Source organism: Nomascus leucogenys, chromosome 21, assembly GCF_006542625.1.
Source record: "Nomascus leucogenys isolate Asia chromosome 21, Asia_NLE_v1, whole genome shotgun sequence".
Taxonomy (NCBI): Eukaryota; Metazoa; Chordata; class Mammalia; order Primates; family Hylobatidae; genus Nomascus; species Nomascus leucogenys.
Genome location: NC_044401.1, coordinates 53,885,269 through 53,905,968, shown reverse-complemented (window position 1 = coordinate 53,905,968; position 20,700 = coordinate 53,885,269). Strand labels below are relative to the sequence as shown.

The 20,700-nt window shown below is 41.6% G+C and overlaps 1 protein-coding gene across 3 annotated transcripts in view; it reads left to right on the top strand.

Moving 5' to 3' along the window:
* Positions 1-20,700, top strand: part of ATG7 (autophagy related 7) — a 279,185-nt gene that overhangs the window by 66,363 nt on the left and 192,122 nt on the right. For all 3 annotated transcript variants that reach the window (XM_030801775.1, XM_030801773.1, XM_030801774.1), the window contains exons 10-12: positions 2,064-2,154; positions 3,527-3,671; positions 9,615-9,773. In XM_030801775.1, the coding sequence (XP_030657635.1) occupies positions 2,064-2,154; positions 3,527-3,671; positions 9,615-9,773 (395 nt within the window). The remainder of the gene's footprint in view (positions 1-2,063; positions 2,155-3,526; positions 3,672-9,614; positions 9,774-20,700) is intronic.

The following is a 20,700-nucleotide window of genomic DNA, read 5'->3' as shown; positions in this document are numbered from 1 at the left end:
GCCCAGGAGTTCAAGACCAGCTTCAGCAACATAGCAAGACCCTGTCTCAAACAAGAAAACTCTATTATTTCAGTTTCAATTTTTCATGGCATTAAAAAATACCACATCAGAGTGCCCGATTTAAAAGGGGGAAGGACGTTTGTTTTCTGGCTTCTTGCTGTGAATGATACCCTCAGCCAAACTGGGGCCCAACTAGCTTTCAAGGATAATTGGCCCTATAGTTTCTCATTGGCTATCCTATCCCAGAAACAAAAGATCGTGTAAAGGAAATCAATACCTTCTAGGTCCAATAATTATATTGGGCAATACTATTTTTTTAAATGTCAAAAGCTGAAAAGTTTCCCAAGGAAAGGAAAATTGCAATCTTGATAGAAATTGAAAAGTAGGAGAATGGACAAAGGAAACCAGTGTACAGACCGGGCGTGGTAACTCATGCCTGTAATCCCACCACTTTGGGAGGCTGAGGCGGGTGGATCACGAGGTCAGGAGATCAAGACCATCCTGGCTAACACAGTAAAGCACTATCTCTACTAAAAATACAAAAAATTAGCCGGGCATGCTGGTGGGCGCCTGTACTCCCAGCTACTCGGGAGGCTGAGGCAGGAGAATGGCATGAACCCAGGAGGCGGAGCTTGCAGTGAGCCAAAATCACTGCACTCCAGCCTGGGCGACAGAGCGAGACTCTGTCTCAAAAAAAAAAAACGAGCGTATAATTAGAAACAAAATTAAAATTCCCCCAGTCCCGTACATCTTAACTTCAAGTCAAGGAGTTTCTGTTGCTGCAGAGTCTGTTGCTTAAGGCAGACAGTGGAGGTGATGCTGGAAGTGTAGGCTGTGGTGGGGTGAATTTCTTGCTTAGGAGTTCAGGCTTTATTGTGAGCAGTGGGAATTCAGTGAGAAAGGGGGAGTAGCAGAGGTCCTGAGATGTAGGGAGCGCAAGAAAGTGAGATCCACTAGTAAGATTTACAAGGCTGTGGTTCCACCAAGGCAAGCAAAGCTTTCATTAACATGAGAAGGTAGCAGGTGTGTTCTGCAAAGCAATTGAGATGTTTTAGAGAATTTTGCAACAGTAGAATAGAGCAATGTTTCCCTGAATGTGTCCCTTGAGATTGTAATTGGTATACAGGGAAATGAAGGGAGATATGGAGAGCCATGTAAGTTTGGGAAACACAAAGCTAAATCAAATCATGTGGGTTCTGTACTGCAGGTTTCTCAGAGCTTTCTTTTATCTCCCTCATGTGCAATGCGAATGGCCAGGTTTGAGTGGTAGTGGGGGCTGGATATAGAAGATAGATATAAGTATAGAAGCATTTCTCAAGTCTGTTTAGCTACAGGGTCCTTATCCTCTGAGATTATTGAATAGGACACACTTTGGGAACTGCTAGAATTGGAGTTAATTGGAGTTACAGAGGCTCCCATAGCAGGGATTAAAAGAGGGCAGCCGGGAAGGGAGAAGTCAGGGAAGGGAAAGTTCTGAATGGATAAAGATGAGCTTAAAGGAAAGGGCAGCTTAATCAAATGATAGTCACCTTGGACTGTGATCTGCTCACAGGCGCAGTGACAGAAAGGCTGAGCAGAGGGACACGGTAAGGATGGGCAACAGAAGGGACATACTTAATTTAAAGGTTCAAATCCCAATAGGAATCTCAGTAAAGGGGTGCTGCAGTTACATTGGCTTGGCTTGCTTAGATAGAGAAGCCTCAACGGGGTTATACCTACCCCAGATAAGATTGTCTTTTTTTTCAGCAACTTCCAATAACAGTGAAAGCTGAGGCACCTTGGGCCAGAGTTGAGGGCTATTTCAGAAGCTCCTGTACAGGAAGATTGCTTGGGCTTGATGGTCCCTAAACAAGATTCTCAGTAGTTGAGAAAGATGGGGAGGCAACTGTGACAAGTCCATGGAAATTCAGGCCCTCAAGTCTCTTTCAGAAAGAAGCAAACCAAAAGCTTGTCAATGCATGGGCCATTATGAATGTCGATCTTTTTTATGTAAGGTCGCTGCTTGATCTGCTTGTTTTTATTCTTCTCTCCTTCATTAAACTTTGTGTTTTATTTGCCTTAAGATTGTCCTAAAGCAGTTGGATGGGAAAAGAACCAGAAAGGAGGCATGGGACCAAGGATGGTGAACCTCAGTGAATGTATGGACCCTAAAAGGTATATTTGGGAAGCTGTTTTCTCCAGTCGGGCTTTTTGTAACCAAGACACAAACCAAGTTCTGTCAGACCAACACATCATTGTGTAATTCAGCCCAGGGGGTGCCAGTCATGCTGCCACGTGCCACGTGCTCTTTAATTGAAGTTTGGTTGTGAGAATTAATATTAACAATGCATATCCTGAAGGGCACACTGTTCATCTGTTCTAGACATTCTAAATTTTGTTTTTGTTTCAAGCTCATGCTCTCAGACCTCCAGCGTACCTGTACTGTCTTTCAGTCCTTTATGCATTGTCCTCTAGCTTGGTCCTATTGGCCCACTCCCCCCCAGCCCCCGCTCCGCCCCAGACGGAGTCTTGCTCCGTGCAGGCTGGAATACAATGGCGCGATCTCTGCTCACTGCAACCTCTGCCTCCTGGGTTCAAGTGATTCTCCTGCCTCAGCCTCCTGAGTAGCTGGGATTACAGGCACACACCACCATGCCCTGCTAATTTTTTGTATTTTATAGAGACAGGGTTTCACTGTGTTGCCCGAGCTGGTCTCGAACTCCTGACCTCGTGATCCACCTGCCTCGGCCTCCCAAAGTGCTGGGATTACAGGCATGAGCCACCGCGCTCAGCGCTTATTGGCCCACCTGGAAGGATATTAGAAGAATTATTTCATGGAAACCAGTATTGTGTTTAAGGGCGAATCTGAGTGCAGCCTTTTTTTTTTTTGAGACAGAGTTTCGCTCCTGTTGCCCAGGCTGGAGTGCAGTGGCATGATCTCGGCTCACTGCAACCTCTGCCTCCCGGGTTCAAGCGAATCTCCTGCCTCAGCCTCCTGAGTAGCTGGGATTACAGGCGCCTACCACCACACCCAGCTAATTTTTGTAATTTTAGTAGAGACAGGGTTTTACCATGTTGGCTAGGCTGGTCTCGAACTCCTGACCTCAGGTGATCTGCTTGCTTTGGCCTCCCAAAGTGCTGGGATTACAGGTGTGAGCCACTGTGCCTGGCCTGAGCACACTCTTTATTAAGGAGATATGGGAGAAATTTCTGTTTTCAGTACTAGGAAAAACTTCCCTTTTAATCAGATGGTATGTTTTTATTCATGGACACCATGATTCCTATAACTGGTCATGCTCTTTCCTTTTCACCTTGGCTGCTGGAACTCAGTATCAAATTTGTGGCCCCCTTGTTGCAGAGGACTCCAACAGCATGCTGCTGGGTGGGAAGCTTTCTCCTCCCTGCCTACCCTCCAGCTTCATTTTCTTTTTCCTTTGATCCCAATTTCCTTATTATTTCTTATTTTCTCGCATAGCCACTTGAAATCTTTCAGAACAAGATTATTGCACAAAGGAGTGACTGAATAAGTAAATCTCTCCTTTTCTAGGTTAGCTGAGTCATCAGTGGATCTAAATCTCAAACTGATGTGTTGGAGATTGGTTCCTACTTTAGACTTGGACAGGGTTGTGTCTGTCAAATGTCTGCTGCTTGGAGCCGGCACCTTGGGTTGCAATGTAGCTAGGACATTGATGGTAAGTCGGAGGTGGGGGGTGCAAATGGTACCTTTGAAGTTGTAGCTTCTGTTCTTGTTTTACTCTTCGTGATTGCCTTCCAACTCCCAGCTCCCCATCCCCTCCATCTCTCCCTCCCTTCCTTTTTCCTTTTCTTATCTTTCGAAGTGTAAAAGAAATACAAGCTTTTATTATCAGATAGAAACAGAAAGTCCTCCACACCCATCGCAAGTCCCATTTCCTATTAAGCAGACTTTGTAGATTAGTATGCAGTCTTTTTCCCAGATGTTATTGTAGACATATCTAAATATAGAGAAATCTTTATCTTTGCCGATATTTATTTATATTTATAAAGATTAGATCATAGCATACTATCTATAACAGGTTTTTATTTTTAACTAGATAGAAAAATGACTGTGGCTACCTTTCTGTGTTTCCATAGTATGTATATGTGGTATTTTGTTGTATGACCGTGTTCTTTATTTAATCAATTTCAGATTACTTTCTATTTTTTTCCATTAGATACTGTTCTCTATTAGAGAACATTCTTATACTTGTATGTTTATATATCCATAGGATTATTTTTTTAGGAAAAAAAGCCCTAGACATAGAATTGCTATGTTAGAGAGAGTATAGAATTTGAATGTCAATATTTTATATATTTGTTTGTCATTAATTTTTTTTTTTTTTTGAGACAAAGTCTCACTCCGTCACCCAGGCTGGAGTGCAGTGGCATGATCTCAGCTCACTGCAACCTCCGCCTCCTGAGTTCAGTGATTCTCCTGCCTCAACTTCCCGAGTAGCTGGGACTACAGGTGTGCACCATTACACTTGGCTAATTTTTGTATTTTTAGTAGAGACGGGGTTTTGCCATGTTGTCCAGGCTGGTCTTGAAGTCTTGCCCTCAAGTGATCTGCCTGCCTTGGCCTCCCAAAGTGCTGGGTTTACAGGTGTGAGCCACCATGCCTGGCCACAAATTTTTTTCAAACGAAATTGCCTTCCAAAAATGTTACACATATAAGACACAGAACTTTTTTCCACGCTCTTGCCAAAATTGGATATATCAACTTTTGAAATCTCAGTCAGTTAAGTAACATTTATTGTTTGAGTTTGCGTTTCTTTAATTAGCAAGGGTGAGTTTAATTTTATTCTTTTGTGAGTTTTATTTCTTTTATTCATGTTCTTTGGGTTGTGTCTTTTATTGATTTAGAGTTCTTTTTATTGGGGCAATTAACCTTTTTTCTATAATATGATGCAAATATTTTTCACAGTTTATCTAAGGTGTCTTTAGCCATATAAAAGTTTTTTTCAGCTTTATGTTATTATATGTGTCAGTCTTTTCCTTTGTGGCTTATGGAACTCTTGTTTTTATGTTAGAGCTTTATGAATGTGGAAGTTTTTTGGTTACATGGTAAGGGGTAAAGATCTAGCTACTTTTGCACAAAATGGATTGTTAGTTGTTTTAATGGCATTTATTCAGTAATCTAAATCATCATTTTTGTCTTTATCAAATGCTAAACCCCCTTATATACCTGAGTCTCTTTATGGATTCTCTATTTTGACTCATTGATCTATTTTTTATTCCTATATTCATACTCACTGTTTTAGTTGAAATTACAATGAATTTATAGATAAATTAGAAGGGATTGATGTATTTTTATGACATTAATCCTTAGTTCTGGGAGCATGGTGTATCTCTTAGTTAGATCATTTTGTCTTTCAGTAGCATTTTCTTTATATAGGCCTTGCATGTATCTAATTGAGTTTAAATATGGTATTTCTACATATTTAATGATGTTTTTTCCTTTAGAGATATTTTCTCCCATTAAACTTTCCAGTTGACTATTACTGGGATGTAGGAAAAATAGTGAATTTTGCCTATTTATCTTTAGCCATCTTTCTAAACTCTCTTAGTTCTAAGAGTTTTTTGATTCTTTTGTAGCTTAATAGTATTCCTCACCAACACTTATATCTTTTTTTTCCTTGTCTTATAAGATTGGCTAGAACTCCACAGTAATGTAGAAGAATGGCAGTGAGAGTTGATATCTTTGTTTTATTGCTGACTTTAATGAGAGTGCCTCTTGTTTTTACCTTTAATTTTGATGTTGGTTTCTGGTAAGTGTTCTTTATAATTTAAAGAAGCTGATTTCTGTTTCTGCACGTTTGTATCAGAAATGTCGAGCTTTATCAACTACGTTTATCAAGACAAAGTATTCTAATGTTGAGCATTCCTAGAATAAACCCTATTTGTATGTGGTATCTTATTCTTCTCATATACTCTTGAATTCAATTAGTAAGGTTTTGTTTAAATGTTACATCTCGGCCGGGCACGGTGGCTCACACCCACCTACAATCCCAGCAGTTTGGGAGGCCAAGGTGGGCGGATCGTTTGAGCTCAGGAGCTCGAGACCAGCCTGGACAACATGGCGAAACCCCATCTCTACAAAAAAAAAATACAAAAATTAGCCAGGCTGTGGTGGCGCGTGCCTGTAGTTGCAGCTGCTCGGGAGCTGAGGTGGGAGGATTGCCTCAGACCAGGAGGTTGAGGCTGTAGTGAGCCAAGATCGTGCCAGTGCTCTCCAGCCTGGGTGACAAAGCAAGACACTGTCTCAATCAACTGATCAATTAATCAATAAATTTTACATCTCACTTCATAAGTCAAATTGGTTTATAGTCATGTTATTCCTTGTTCTATCTTTGTATATTTTATAGCTACATTATGCTAGCTTTATAAAATAAACCTAAGACGTTCTGCCTTTTTCTAAGCTCCAGAACAGTTTAAATAAATGAATTATCTGTTTCTTGATGGTTAGGTAAAATTCAGTTATAAATCCGTCTGGGCCTGATGCATTTAAGAATTTTGTTGGGCTGGGCACGGTGGCTCATGCCTGTAATCCTAGCACTTTGGGAGGCTGAGGAGGGTGGATCACGAGGTCAGGAGATGGAGCCCATCCTGGAGAACACGGTTGAAACCCCGTCTCTACTAAAAATACAAAAAAATTAGCTGGGCATGGTGGCGGGCGCCTGTGGTCCCAGCTACTCAGGAGGCTGAGGCAGGAGAATGGCGTGAGCCCAGGAGGTGGAGCTTGCAGTGAGCGGAGATAGCGCCACTGCACTCCAGCCTGGACGACAGAGCAAGACTCCTTCTCAAAAAAAAAAAAAAAAAAAAAAGAATTTTGTTGGTTGGGGCAGTAGGGGTGGTGGGAATCTTTGTAAACTTTTACAGATGTTTCTGTGTTGACTCACCTTTTTAGATTTTGTACTGCTTTTCTAGCTTTAAAAATTAATTGATATAAAATACATACGGTATTCTCTTATTTTTTAAATCTTCCTTTTATCTTTTAAAAAATCTTTTCATATTCCTAATGTTGTATATTTGTGTTTTCTCTTTTTTTTCCTCATATTCAGCCTTGCTAGAGAGGCTTGTCTATTTATCAGTTTTTTTGGAGCATTACTTTATTTATTCTATAATTTTTGTTTTCTGTCTCATTTTGCTTTCAGATTCGTAAATATCTACTTTTATCTTTATTAATTTTTTCCTCCTTCTGTGGAATTTTATTTTACTGTCTTTTTCTAGGTTCTAGAATTTTTAGATGCTTAGATTTTCCAAACATTTTTCAAAATTGCAAAGTGAACATAAAGCCATTATAGAAAATATAAAAGTCATAAAGCAGGAAAGAAGACAGTCATTTTCCTACCCCTTTTTCACTTGTCACATTTCAGTGTTTAATATGTATTTTGACATTTTATTAGATATGTAATAATGTCCTTTGCTGTTACCAATTAACATGTCATTAAAAATGATGCCTGTCTATGAGGCCTTCTTTTTATTTTTTGAGACAGGATCTGGCTTTGTTGCCCAGGCTGGACTGGATCTTGTGATCTTCCCACCTTGGCCTCCTGAGTAGTCGGGACTGCATGAGTTCACTGCAATGTCTGCTAAAGCTTTATGACTGTAGAATATGCCTTCTGATATGATGAAACATAACTTACTGAACCCTTCTCCTAATGTTCAGCATTAACATTGTTTCCAGTTTTTTACAATTGTAAATTGGGCTGCAAAGAACATCTTTGTGACTGCATCTTGGTCAGTATGTCAGATTATTTCTTAGGATAAATTGCTGGAAATAGGTCATAGGATATGGGTATTCTGAAGATTCTAGAAACACTCTGCCAAATTGCTTTCCAGAAAGATTAGACCACTTTAACATTCTCAATCAGTAGGATGATTTTCTCCCTACAACATCCTCACCAGCATTGAGTATTGTGATTTTCTTTAATCTTTGCAGATTAGCCATTTAAACTGTGTAGCATTCCAGGAAACCAAAAGTTAAGTGTGTGCAAATACACCTGCATGTGACTAACCTATGGCATGTTTGTAATGTATCTGGCTTTCTTCCCACTACCCAGCACGTTCCCAAACTGCCTTCCTTGCTATCCACTCATCAGTTGCTTTAAGGAATGCAAAAATACTTCAGAAATAAACATTCCCAAAGCAAGTACAAGTGACTTTATTCTCCCTCCATGGTAGGTTGCTTAGATGATGAAAATAATTTACAAAACTGGGTGGGTAGACCAGAAGGTTACCAGTGGGCTTCAAAACAGCCAGTCTAACCTATGCTTATGAAAGGCAGATTCTGGCCTGTCGTTCTCAACATGGAAAACGAATCTTGGGTCCTTGTTGGCTGGATCTCTGAAACCTTCAATCTAATTGAGTCTCTCAGTTTCTAATGGAAAGATACTGAAATAAGAGAGAGCAGAATCTTGGCCTTGTAGCCAGTCATGGCAGGACATCTCTTAGGTCAGTATGGGTCAGTATGCTTATTTATGATCTACTAAAATATACCCACCGTACCCTACCCCAAGAAGTAGGCAACTTCATTTGGTTGCACTTCTGGAGAACTCACTCATTCCTACCATTAACCAGATGTATCCCTTAGGCAAATCACTTATCTTTCCTGGGCATCAGTTTCCATATCTATAAAACAAAGTAATTGGACTAAGGATTTTAGAGATCCCATCTACCTTTAAAATCGTATGATTTTATAAAACTGTTATAGGAGACATAATTGAAGCCTATAAAACAGTGAAAACTATTTCTTTTTTTTTTTTTTTTTTTTTTTTTGAGACGGAGTCTCGCTCTGTCACCCAGGCTGGAGTGCAGTGGCGCGATCTCGGCTCACTGCAAGCTCCGCCTCCCGGGTTCACGCCATTCTCCTGCCTCAGCCTCTCCGAGTAGCTGGGACTACAGGCGCCCGCCACCACGCCTGGCTAATTTTTTTGTATTTTTAGTAGAGACGGGGTTTCACCGTGGTCTCGATCTCCTGACCTCGTGATCCGCCCGCCTCGGCCTCCCAAAGTGCTGGGATTACAAGCGTGAGCCACCGCGCCCAGCCCAGTGAAAACTATTTCTAAGAATATAGACTTGTTCCCTAAATTCCAGATTATTAATAAGGCTTTGCCTCTTGAAGAAATGGTACAAAATGTTCTAAAATATCATACAGTGGGAAATAATTTGTGAGTCATTTTTTGGAGGAGTTCATTCAGGCTTTAAATGAGCTTCAAGAGCAGTTGTTATTTATACTTAATTATTCATTAACGGAAATCAAGGACATTTAGGGGCTATTGCTAATCTTTTTAAAACAACAACAGACAATTCTTATGGGATTCACCTCCAAATCTTTGGTGACACTGTCAAAAATAATGAATTACTAGTCTGTCCCACTTGACATTTTTTAGTCTCATTACAGGAAACCAGGCACTGAGTATATAATTATGTTGTTTTTTAAGGAAAGTCAACATTCTGTTTATCGTAACCTGAATTTGCACAATTCAGTTTCTGAAGTTTCTTGTGTTTTGAGGTTCTCAAGCTTCTCCAAACCAATATTCTTTTTGAGATTGCAAGAGATAGCACCCTGTGAAATGTTCATCAGAAACACAGCATGATCTCCTGTTTCCACACAGGGTTGGGGCGTGAGACACATCACATTTGTGGACAATGCCAAGATCTCCTACTCCAATCCTGTGAGGCAGCCTCTCTATGAGTTTGAAGATTGCCTAGGAGGTGGTAAGCCCAAGGCTCTGGCTGCAGCAGACCGGCTCCAGAAAATATTCCCTGGTGTGGTATGTTGATGCTTTTGCAGAGGTTTTCTGTTATATCTATAAATGTTTAAGTCTTGGGAAATGAGGCCCTGTGGCATTGAAGAAAGACAGTCAGATATCTGTCACTTTCTACCAGCCACTCGCTGTGTGAAACAGTGGCTGAGCCTCTTTGTTTCCTCATCTCAGAGAGGGATAAAAAAACATAACCAGGGCCAGGCGCGGTGGCTCATGCTTGTAATCCCAGCACTTTGGGAGGCCGAGGCAGGCGGATCACGAGGTCAGGAGATCGAGACCACGGTGAAACCCCGTCTCTACTAAAAATACAAAAAATTAGCCGGGCGTGGTGGCGGGTGCCTGTAGTCCCAGCTACTCGGAGAGGCTGAGGCAGGAGAATGGCGTGAACCCGGGAGGCGGAGCTTGCAGTGAGCCGAGATCGCGCCACTGCACTCCAGCCTGGGTGACAGAGCGAGACTCCGTCTCAAAAAAAAAAAAAAAAAAAAAAAAACAAAACCATAACCAGGCCAGGCATGGTGGCTCATACCTGCAATCCCAGTGTGTCCGGAGTTGGTTCCTTCGGTGGGTTCTTGGTCTTGCTGACTTCAAGAATGAAGCCACGGACCTTCGTGGTGAGTGTTACAGCTCTTAAAGATGGTGTGTCCGGAGTTTGTTCCTTCAGATATGTCTGGAGTTTCTTCCTTCCAGTGGGTTCATGGGGTTCCTTCCGGTGGGTTCTTGGTCTTGCTGACTTCAAGAATGAAGTTGCAGACCTTCGCAGTGAGTGTTACAGCTCTTAAAGATGATGTGTCTGGAGTTTGTTCCTTCAGATGTGTGTGGAGTTTGGTGGGTTCGTAGTCTCACTGACTTCAAGAATGAAGCCACAGACCTTCGTGTGTTACAGCTCTTAAAGGTGGTGCGGACCCAAAGAGTGAGCAGCAGCAAGATTTACTGTGAAGAGCGAAAGAACAAAGCTTCCACAGTGTGGAAGGGGACCCGAGCAGATTGCCACTACTGGCTGGGGTGGCCAGTTTTTATTCCCTTATTTGTCCCCGCCCACATCCTACTGATTGGTCCATTTTACAGGGTGCTGATTGGTCCGTTTTACAGAGTGCTGATTGGTGCATTTACAAACCTTTAGGTAGACACAGAGTGCTGACTGGTGCCTTTTTACAGAGTGCTGATGGGTGCATTTACAATCCTTTAGCTAGACATAGAGCGCTGCTTGGTATGTTTTTACAGAGTGCTGATTGGTGCGTTTACAATCCTCCAGCTAGACACAGCGCTGACTGGTGAGTTTTTACAGAGTGCTGATTGGTGTGTTTACAATCCTCTAGCTAGACACAGAGTGCTGATTGGTGTGTTTTTACAGAGTGCTGATTGGTGCGTTTACAATCCTTTGGCTAGACAAAGAGCGCTGATTGGTGCGTTTTTACAGAGTGCTGATTGGTGCATTTACAATCCTCTAGCTAGACAGAAAAGTTCTCCAAGTCCCCACTCGACCCAGGAAGTCCAGCTGGTTTCACCTCTCACTAGCACTTTAGGAGGCTAAGGCAGGAAGCTTACTTGAACCGAGGAGTTTGAGACCAGCCTGGGCAACATAATGAGACCCTATCTCTTTAAAATAAAATTAGCCAGGTGTGGTGGTGGTGTGCATCTGTAGTCCCAGCTACACTAGTGGCTGAAACAAAAGGATTGCTTGAGCCTGGGAGGTCAAGGCTGCAGATTTTGAGCTGTGATCATGTCATTGCACTCAAGCCTCGGTGACAAAGCAAAACCCTGTCTAAATAATAATAATAATAAATAATCTGTCTCACATATTCTTGTGAAAACGAAATGAGGAATGTATGAATAAATGTTTTGTAAGTTGCAAAGCATTATGAGTTTAAGTTGAGGAATTTAGGAGTATATATATTTTTATATCTTGCCTGGTTCTAAAGAGATTTACAGTGGCTCAGATCTAACGTGTTATTTTTCCTCCATCACCAGGATACTTGGTAGTTACTTAGTACAGGTTTATGAATGCAAGTCTTCATGCAGAAGAAAGACTGGGCTGAAAGTTTAGCTTTTTTTTCTAGCTGCTTCTGGTTTTTGAGTTAAATTATTAGAAATACCAGATAACAAGAGAAAAGTTATTCAGCTCCTTTCATTTAAAATTTTGACAGTTTTTTTTCTTTAAGGTCAACCAGCAAATGATATCCTGCCTCTTGAAAACTTAATCATTTTATCTGACAGAAGTTAGATTAGGTGTCTCCAAAGCATTTGCTTATACTTAAAGTGCCAGAAGAGGTTCTCAGTCCTAACAAAACAAACAAACAAACAAACAAAAAAACCCACTTTCTCAAAGTTTCTCTCTTTAGTCACTTTGTATTAGATTCATCCATTTTAAAAATCTTTGCTTTAGAAGCATTGTTAATGTTTTCGTCCATTTCACTAGAGTCCCTGAGGAACATCATTTACTGGGTTTAACAGTATTAATTGACCACCTACTATGTAGCCAGCTATGTGCTAAATGCTGAAAAAAATAAGAATAAGTTGCAACCCTGTCATTGAGGGAGGCATATTAGTTAGATTTCTGCCGTGACAATATTGCATATCACGCAATCCCAAAATCTCAGTGGCTTACAATTGCAAACATTTATTTCATGTTCATGGGTGTGCAGGTTGGCTGTGGTTCAGCTATGTCACTAGGCTGAACTTACTCAGTAAGCCACATAACTTTGAGTCAGGTTCCAGTCCATAGTATGTGTTATTTTCAAAATCTGGGCTAAAGGAGGAACAGTCATTTGGGTCCTCCTCTTCCTATGGTAGAAGGTTTAAGCTTAAAAGGGTTGGTGATTATTATGCCTTTAAGTCTTAGCTCAACAATGGTACAGTGCGATGTCTTCCATTTCTGTTACCAAAGCAAGTCACAGGACCAAGCCCAAAGTCAATGACATTAGTCAGTGTACTCTTCCTGGTAGGAGGTCTTGCAAAGGTCATGTTGCAAAGAGTGAGAATATATAATATTACTAGAGGGAGGAGGTGCCTAGTTGGGAAGAATAATCCAGTCTAGGCTGCACACAGTGGCTGAAGCTTGGAAACCCAGTGCTTTGGGAGGCTGAAGTGGGAGGAGATCGCTTAAGGCCAGAAGTTTGAGACCAGCCTGGGCAACCTAGTGAGACCCTAGCACAGAAAAAAAAAAAAGGAATAATCCAATCTATCATTGGAGAGTATTATGAACTCCCTTTAGGACCCAGACAGACCTGGCTTTGAACCTGAGCTCTGTCAGTTATTAGATGCCTGAAATTTTTGTTTACCCAAATCCTAGTCATTGTCAGTGACCCAATACAATTCCCCCTTCCCACTGTTTATTTGTTTAGTTGCTCTATTACTTACTTGCATGTCAGGTAGTGTATTTAAGACCTCCTGTGTTCCAGGGACAGGGGAACTAGACAGACATGTGGAGCTTAAAATCTAATGGGGGATGGTCATTAACAAATAATTTCACAAATACTTATCATTGTAATACATGCAGGAAGCAGGAGCTCAGTTGCCATGAGAATATATAACAGGTAGGCCTGACCTAGATGAGGGGTGGACTGGGAAGACTTGAGGAAACAAACCCTGAAGGATGAGTGAGAGTTAGCTAGATTGAGGGTAGCAGAGCTGTCTGTGCAAATGCCTGAAGTAGGATGAGCATGGTGCTTTTGTGGAATTGAAAGAAAACCAGGGTGGCTGCAACATAGAGGTCAAGGAAGATAAGGAGGAAGAGAAGGCTGAGGTGGGAGCAAGGGCCGCCATGCTGGGCCTGAGAGAGCAAGTCCAACTGTTCTTGGAAAGAGCCCCCTGGCATCGATCCTCTTCGTTCACACTTACATTGTGTTACTCTGTTTTTCCTGTTGGACTATTAAGTCCCCTGGGCCACGGTCCAAGTCTTTTATACTTTTATCCTTCATGCCTTATAAATGATAGTAGATAATATACACAACCCATCAAAGTACTAGTGTAATTCATCACATTCATGAAAAACACTTGCAAAACTATTTAACTTATTGGTTAGCCAGCCTTAAGGGGCTTTCCTTATATGCCTGATTTAGTATAGTTTATTTTTTTTTTATTATTATGCTTTAAGTTCTAGGGTACATGTGCACAACGTGCAGGTTTGTTACATATGTATACATGTGCCATGTTGGTGTGCTGCACCCATTAACTCGTCATTTACATTAGGTATATATCCTAATGCTATCCCTCCCCCCTCCCTCCACCCCACGACAGGCCCTGGTGTGTGATGTTCCCCATCCTGTGTCCAAGTGTTCTCATTGTTTAATTCCCACCTATGAGTGAGAACATGCGGTGTTTGGTTTTCTGTCCTTGCAATAGTTTGCTCAGAATGATGGTTTCCAGCTTCATCCATGTTCCTACAAACGACATGAACTCATCCTTCTTTGTGGCTGCATAGTATTCCATGGTGTATATGTGCCACATTTTCTTAATCCAGTCTATCATTGATGGACATTTGGGTTGGTTCCAAATCTTTGCTATTGTGAATAGTGCCGCAATAAACATACATGTGCATGTGTATTTATAACAGCATGATTTATAATCCTGTGGCTATATACCCAGTAATGGAATGGTTGGGTGAAATAGTATTTCTAGTTCTAGATCCTTGAGGAATCGCCACACTGTCTTCCACAATGGTTGAACTAGTTTACAGTCCCACCAACAGTGTAAAAGTGTTTCTATTTCTCCACATCCTCTCCAGCACCTGTTGTTTCCTGACTTTTTAATGATCACCATTCTAACTTGTGTGAGATGGTATCTTATTGGATTTAGTATAGTTTCTTCATTCAGTAGATACTTATTCATCACTTTCCTTCTACCAGGCCATGGAGAAAAGGCTTGACCTAAGTAAATAAGACATGGTTCTGCCCTCATAGAGCTTATATTTTATTGAATTATAATTGAAATGCTAAATGCTAAAAAGGATAAGTAGACATTGCTCAAGAAATATAGAAGAGCAGGACCTGGACAAGTGTGGGGCATGTGCCAGGGAAAGCCTTCTTAAGGAAGTAACATTTGGTCCGAGCTCTGAAGGAATTGACCAGAAGGGGTCCTGGGGAGGGAGGCAAGGACCAGAGAGTGGTGGGAAAGGCCAGGGGCCAGGAGGAGCATTCCAGGGAAGAAAATTGGCCTTTTGAAGGTAAGAACTGTGTTAAATGCAGACTTCCTAGATATTTGGTTACCTGGAAAAGTTAGAAAGATTGGTTTTATTAATGCATTGTTACCTAATTTGGGGTATTCCTTACTTGTAAGTTATTTCAAGATTCTAATCTCAGTGCCTGAAGTCGAGTGACATTTGACTTGGAAAAGAAAAAAATAAGGGTGATAGACCCTTTAAAAATGTTTAAATTTTGGGCTGGGTGCAGTGGCTGATGCCTGTAATCCCAGCACTTTGGGAGGCTGAGGCGGGCAGATCACGAGGTCAAGAGATCGAGACCATCCTGGCCAACATGGTGAAACCCTGTCTCTACTAAAAATACAAAAATTAGCTGGGTGTGGCGGCATGCACCTGTAGTCCTAGCTACTCAGGAGGCTGAGGCAGGAGAATCATTTGAACTGGGAGGCGGAGGTTGCAGTAAGCCGAGATCGCACCACTGCACTCCAGCCTGGCAACAGAGCGAGACTCTGTCTCAAAAAAAAAAAAAAAGAAAGAAAGAAAAAGAAAAAAGAAAAAGTTTAAATTTTGAAATCGTAAATTCATAGGAAGTGATTTGATTTGGATGTTTGTCCTATCCAAATCTCATGTTGAATTGTGATCCTCATTGTTGGAGGTGGGGCCTGGTGGGAGGTGTTTGGGTCATGGAGGTGGATCCCTCATGAATGGCTTGGTGCCCTCTCCACATTAATGAGTGAGTTTTCGACCTCTTAGTTTACGTGAGTGAGAGCTAGTTGTTTGAAAGAGCCTGGCATCTCTCTTGTTCCCTCCCTTGCCACGTGATGCATCTGATCCCCCTTCGCCTTTCACCATGAGTGGAAGCTTCCCTCATCAGAAGCAGATGCCAGCACTATACTTCTCATACAACCTGGAGAACCATAAGCCAAATAAACCTCTTTTCATTTAATTGCCTCAAATATTCCTTTATAGCAGTGTGAAATGGGCTAACACAGGAAATACAAAGAAGTGTACCAGGAGGTCATGAGCACCCTTTACCCTGCTTCTCCTCGGTGACAGACCTCAAGGACAGGGTGGTTTCACTGGATAGCTGGCCTGAAAAACCTTAAACACTCCCTCAGAACTAGAGAGTTTGACTTTTGTTTCTTGCTCTAAAATATATTTATCCCAGACTAACCGTATTCTGGCCCCAGACCTTCCAGTATGTCAAATGTCAGCTCATAAGAAACCCTTGCATTTTATCTGCATGATATTCTTTCACTAATTCCTTCTCTTCTACTTCAGGACATAGGTGTCACATTGACCCTTTCCAGGTGCCTTTAAAAAAGCTATGATAAAATTACATGAAAAGAACTGCTCTGCTACAAATACCACACCTGGTATCCTGGGGAAGAGTAAATTGAATAAGAAAACAACTGATCTTTTATAAATCAAATAGCTATTTGAGGCAATAAGATGTCGGATTATGAGGCCGGGTGCAGTTGCTCATGCCTGTAATCCCAGTGCTTTGGGAGGCTGAGGCGGGTGGATCACAAAGTCAAGAGATTAAGACCCATCCTGGCCAACATGGTGAAACCCCGTCTCTACTAAAAATACAAAAATTAGCTGGGCGTGGTGGCGCACACCTGTAGTCTCAGCTACTTGGGAGGCTGAGGCAGGAGAATCGCTTGAACCCGGGAGTCAGAGGTTGCAGTGAGCCGAGATCACGCCACTGCACTCCAGCCTGGCGACAGAGCAAGACTCCGTCTCACCAAAAAAAAAAAAAAAAAAAAAAAAAGATGTTGGATTATGGAGCCACACTTGAGGTTTTAAAACCCAAATTTGGATATCTGCTTCAACCCTGATGAATAGTGGATACTGGACTAGCTCTGCCACCATAAACAATTACACACTGGGACAAAATACGTAAAATGACTCTTTTCAGACAGTGAACAGTAGGTAGTGAAAGACTGTGGTCATAGGTAGTGAAAGACTGTGGTCCCAGACAGACGGAAGGAAAGATTTGTCCCAGCTTATTACATGAAGGCACTTTCTGGCCCATGCCATAGCCCGTCGGAGCCCAGGGAGATACTCTTGGTCTCGGTGAGCTGAAGAAACAACCAGAGTTCAGAGCAGCTGAGGTGGCTGGAATTTGCAGGACATAGTACCAGAAATGAGGGAGCTGTGCACAGGAGTGCCTCGGTAGCACCTTGAGTCTTTGACTGAATAGTGAGCTGTGTGTACTCAAACAGCACGACTCTGTCAGACCAGGCAAAAACACACCACCAGAGAGCTATGAGCAGAATGGAGATTCCAGAGTTCACAAGAGCTGGGAGACACTGGAGTTCTGTATACAGAGTGGAGAGACCTCATTGAATACTCTGAGCCCTTAAATGATACCCAGAATGGCCCCTATAAAGTTTCGAGGGGAAAGCATCTTAGTGGTCTTGTGATAAAGATTTCTTAGGACTTAGTAAATACTATAAACAAAAAATGGTAACTTAGTTGACTTTATAAAAATTTAAAACTTCTGCTTCTTAGAAGATGGCTTTCAAAGAAGGAAAAAACTAGCCAAACTGAGAAGACATGTGCAGTCCTCTTATCCAGAATACTCAAGATAAACAACTCCTACCACTCAAGACACACAAACCAACTTTTTTTTAAGGGGAAAAAAGCTTGAACAGGTACTTAATTTATGGTGAAGATCTATGAATGGCCATTGAACATCTGAAAATGCTCAATGTCAATAGTCATTGGGAAATACAAATTAAAACCAGAGAGATATATCACTATGCACCTACTAAAATGGCTAAGATTAAGAAGACTGACAATGCTAAATGTTGTCAGGGTGTAGAGCAACCAAAACACTTATACATTGCTGGTAAAATAACTACTTTGGAAATCTGGGTGTTTCTCATGAAATTTAACATATGCCTACCTTGTGACCCAGAAATTGTACTTTTAGATCTTTACCTAAGAGAAATGAAAACATATATACATGAAAATACTTATACAAAAGTGTCCATAGCAACTTTATTCAAAACAGCCCAAATCACCATCAACAGGAGAATTGATAAATAAATTGTAGTATAATTATACCACGAATGGAATGTATTATTGATACTTATCAATATGAATGAACCTCAAAAGCATTATGCTGAGCAAAAGAAGCCAAACACAAACAAGTATATACCCTAGCATATCATTTATGTGATATGTTCCAGAATAGTCTAATCTATGGCTTATGAAGTCAGATCAGTTGTCATCTGGGGGCAAGTGGGGACCGACTGAGGGGGAGCACAAGACCATGTTCTGGTGTCATGGAAATGTTCTATATCTTGATAGCTGTATGCAGTGGTTAATCTATCATTTGTCAGAATACACTGAACTGTGCATGTGAGATCTGTGTATTTCACTTTATGTAAATTATACCTCAACCTGCCTACACCTTTGAATCATCAGGGGAGTTTTAGAAAATATTGGTGCCTGGGGTCATTCTTTTTTTTTTTTTTTTTTTTTTTTTTTTGAGACGGAGTCTCGCTCTGTCACCCAGGCTGGAGTGCAGTGGCGCGATCTCGGCTCACTGCAAGCTCCGCCTCCCGGGTTCACGCCATTCTCCTGCCTCAGCCTCTCCAAGTAGCTGGGACTACAGGCGCCTGCCATCACGCCCGGCTAATTTTTTGTATTTTTAGTAGAGACGGGGTTTCACCGTGGTCTCGATCTCCTGACCTCGTGATCCGCCCGCCTCGGCCTCCCAAAGTGCTGGGATTACAAGCGTGAGCCACCGCGCCCGGCTGGGCTCATTCTTAGAGATTTCCATTTAAATGGTCTGGGGAAAAGCCTGGCCATTAAACTCTCTAGGTGGTTCTGATATACAGCCAAGTAGAAAACCACTGTGTTGAAAGTTGCTGAATTCCAGCCTCTGGGGTGTGGACATAACTGATGGGCTCTTACGTTAGCTTACTGGCTGAAATTTTAGCAAGTAGAGATTTATTTAGGTTAGCAAAGTTATTTTGTTACTGAAAAGTTCAGACTTGGTATTGCATGATTATGCTTCCATCTTGGTGTCATGAAAATATATACTTAATAGTTATTTGGATCAAGCTACCACCATTTAACATGCTTTGTCAATTGTAGTATATCAGTAAGGTATTGCATGTATTGTTATTATTACTGTAATTGTTGCTTTTATTATTGTTTATTACAGCATTTGGTACATAGTAGGTGCACAATACTTAATGGATTAATTAATGAGATCCTGATAGCTGTGCTAGTCTCATTGTTACAATAGACGTGTTTGTGCACCTTTCTTCTTCCTGAAATCCTTTCTGCCTCAGGTCCTTTCCTGCTTTGCTTGCCCCTCTTTTTTACATTCCTTTTGAAATTGTTGTTCTTCGTTTCTTGAATTCCAGAGATTAGGTTTATAGTTGAAGATAATTAAAAAAATCCACAATCTACAAATTTGATATTTCTTTGTAAAAAGATCTGCTTGCCCTGTCCCTTGAGCTATTTTTCCAGTAGGTGAGGGGTTTTGGCAAATGAGTGAAAAAGCTGATGTTTTCAAACACTTCCCTATGGCCAGTGGTATACAGGGGTTAAAGGTACAGTTTATGATTCTAGAACACATTTTTTGTGGAAAGTCAGTGTCCCTGGCTTCATTAGCACCCATATGTGACTCACTGTTAATGTGCCAAAATATTATGTGGTCATCAGGGGGCAGATGGTAAATTATAAAGCTGTTCTAAAGCCTGTGTAAAAAATCCCAATTCAGGGGAACTCAGGTTGATGGACAGCTTCTACTTTTGGACAGAGAGTGAAGCCTTACTCGTCCCACACTCTGACCTCACCCACTGTAACTCCTTCTGCCCCGACAAAAATATCTACGTACTCCTAAGTAGATTTTTTGGCTCTAAGTTAGCAAGTAGAGTTTTTTTATATTTGAGGTTTTTAAAAATGCATATAACCCTGAAAGGATTAAGACAAGATCATCAGTCATTCTAACCTTATGTGAATATATTAAATCAAATTATATTTGCTAGAACACTCCATATGGAGATGTTTAACACTGAGGAGACAGAAGGGAGGGCAATTTGGAAGCAAATAGGAAGAGATAGCCCAGTTGGAAAGAGGTACTTAGGCAGGGTACGGTGGCTTATGCCTGTAATTCCAGCACTCTGGAGGCCGAATCAGGAGGATTCCTTGAGCCGAGGAGTTCGAGAGCAGCCTGGGCAACATAGTGAGACCTATCTCTACTAAAAATGAAAAAAATCACCCAGGTGTGGTGACGTGTGCCTGTAGTCCCAGCTACTTGGGAAGCTGAGGTGGGAAGATCCCTTGAGTCCAAGAGGTCATGGTTTCCGTGAGCTATGATTGTGCCAGTGCCCTCTAGCCTGGGTGACAGAGCAAGACCTTGTCTCAAAAAAAAGAAAAGAAAAAAGAGGTACTTGGGTAGGCAGAAGGTGCTGTGATAAAGTTTCTTGGCCTTGGATGGCTGGGAAGAGCCAAAGATACACAGTTTTCTCCAGTGTCCTTACCTCAGGTAGGATGTGCCCCCTCCACTTTGGAACTGAGATCCGTATGTCTCTGTTTGCTGCCCTGCCCTGCCCTGCCCTGCCTCAGGGCCTTGGGGTGATAGGTCAAAGTGTTCTAGGATGCAGAGGTGAAGAAGAGAGAGGGCATGGGAAGGGTGCAGCATAATAGTGCACAGGGAGATCTCATGTAAGTGAACACAAGTAAGTGCAGGCAGCTGTGGGAAGTGTGGGCTCTGAGATATTGCCTATACCATTGCTCCAGACATAACTACATCCTGGTGTTTCCCTA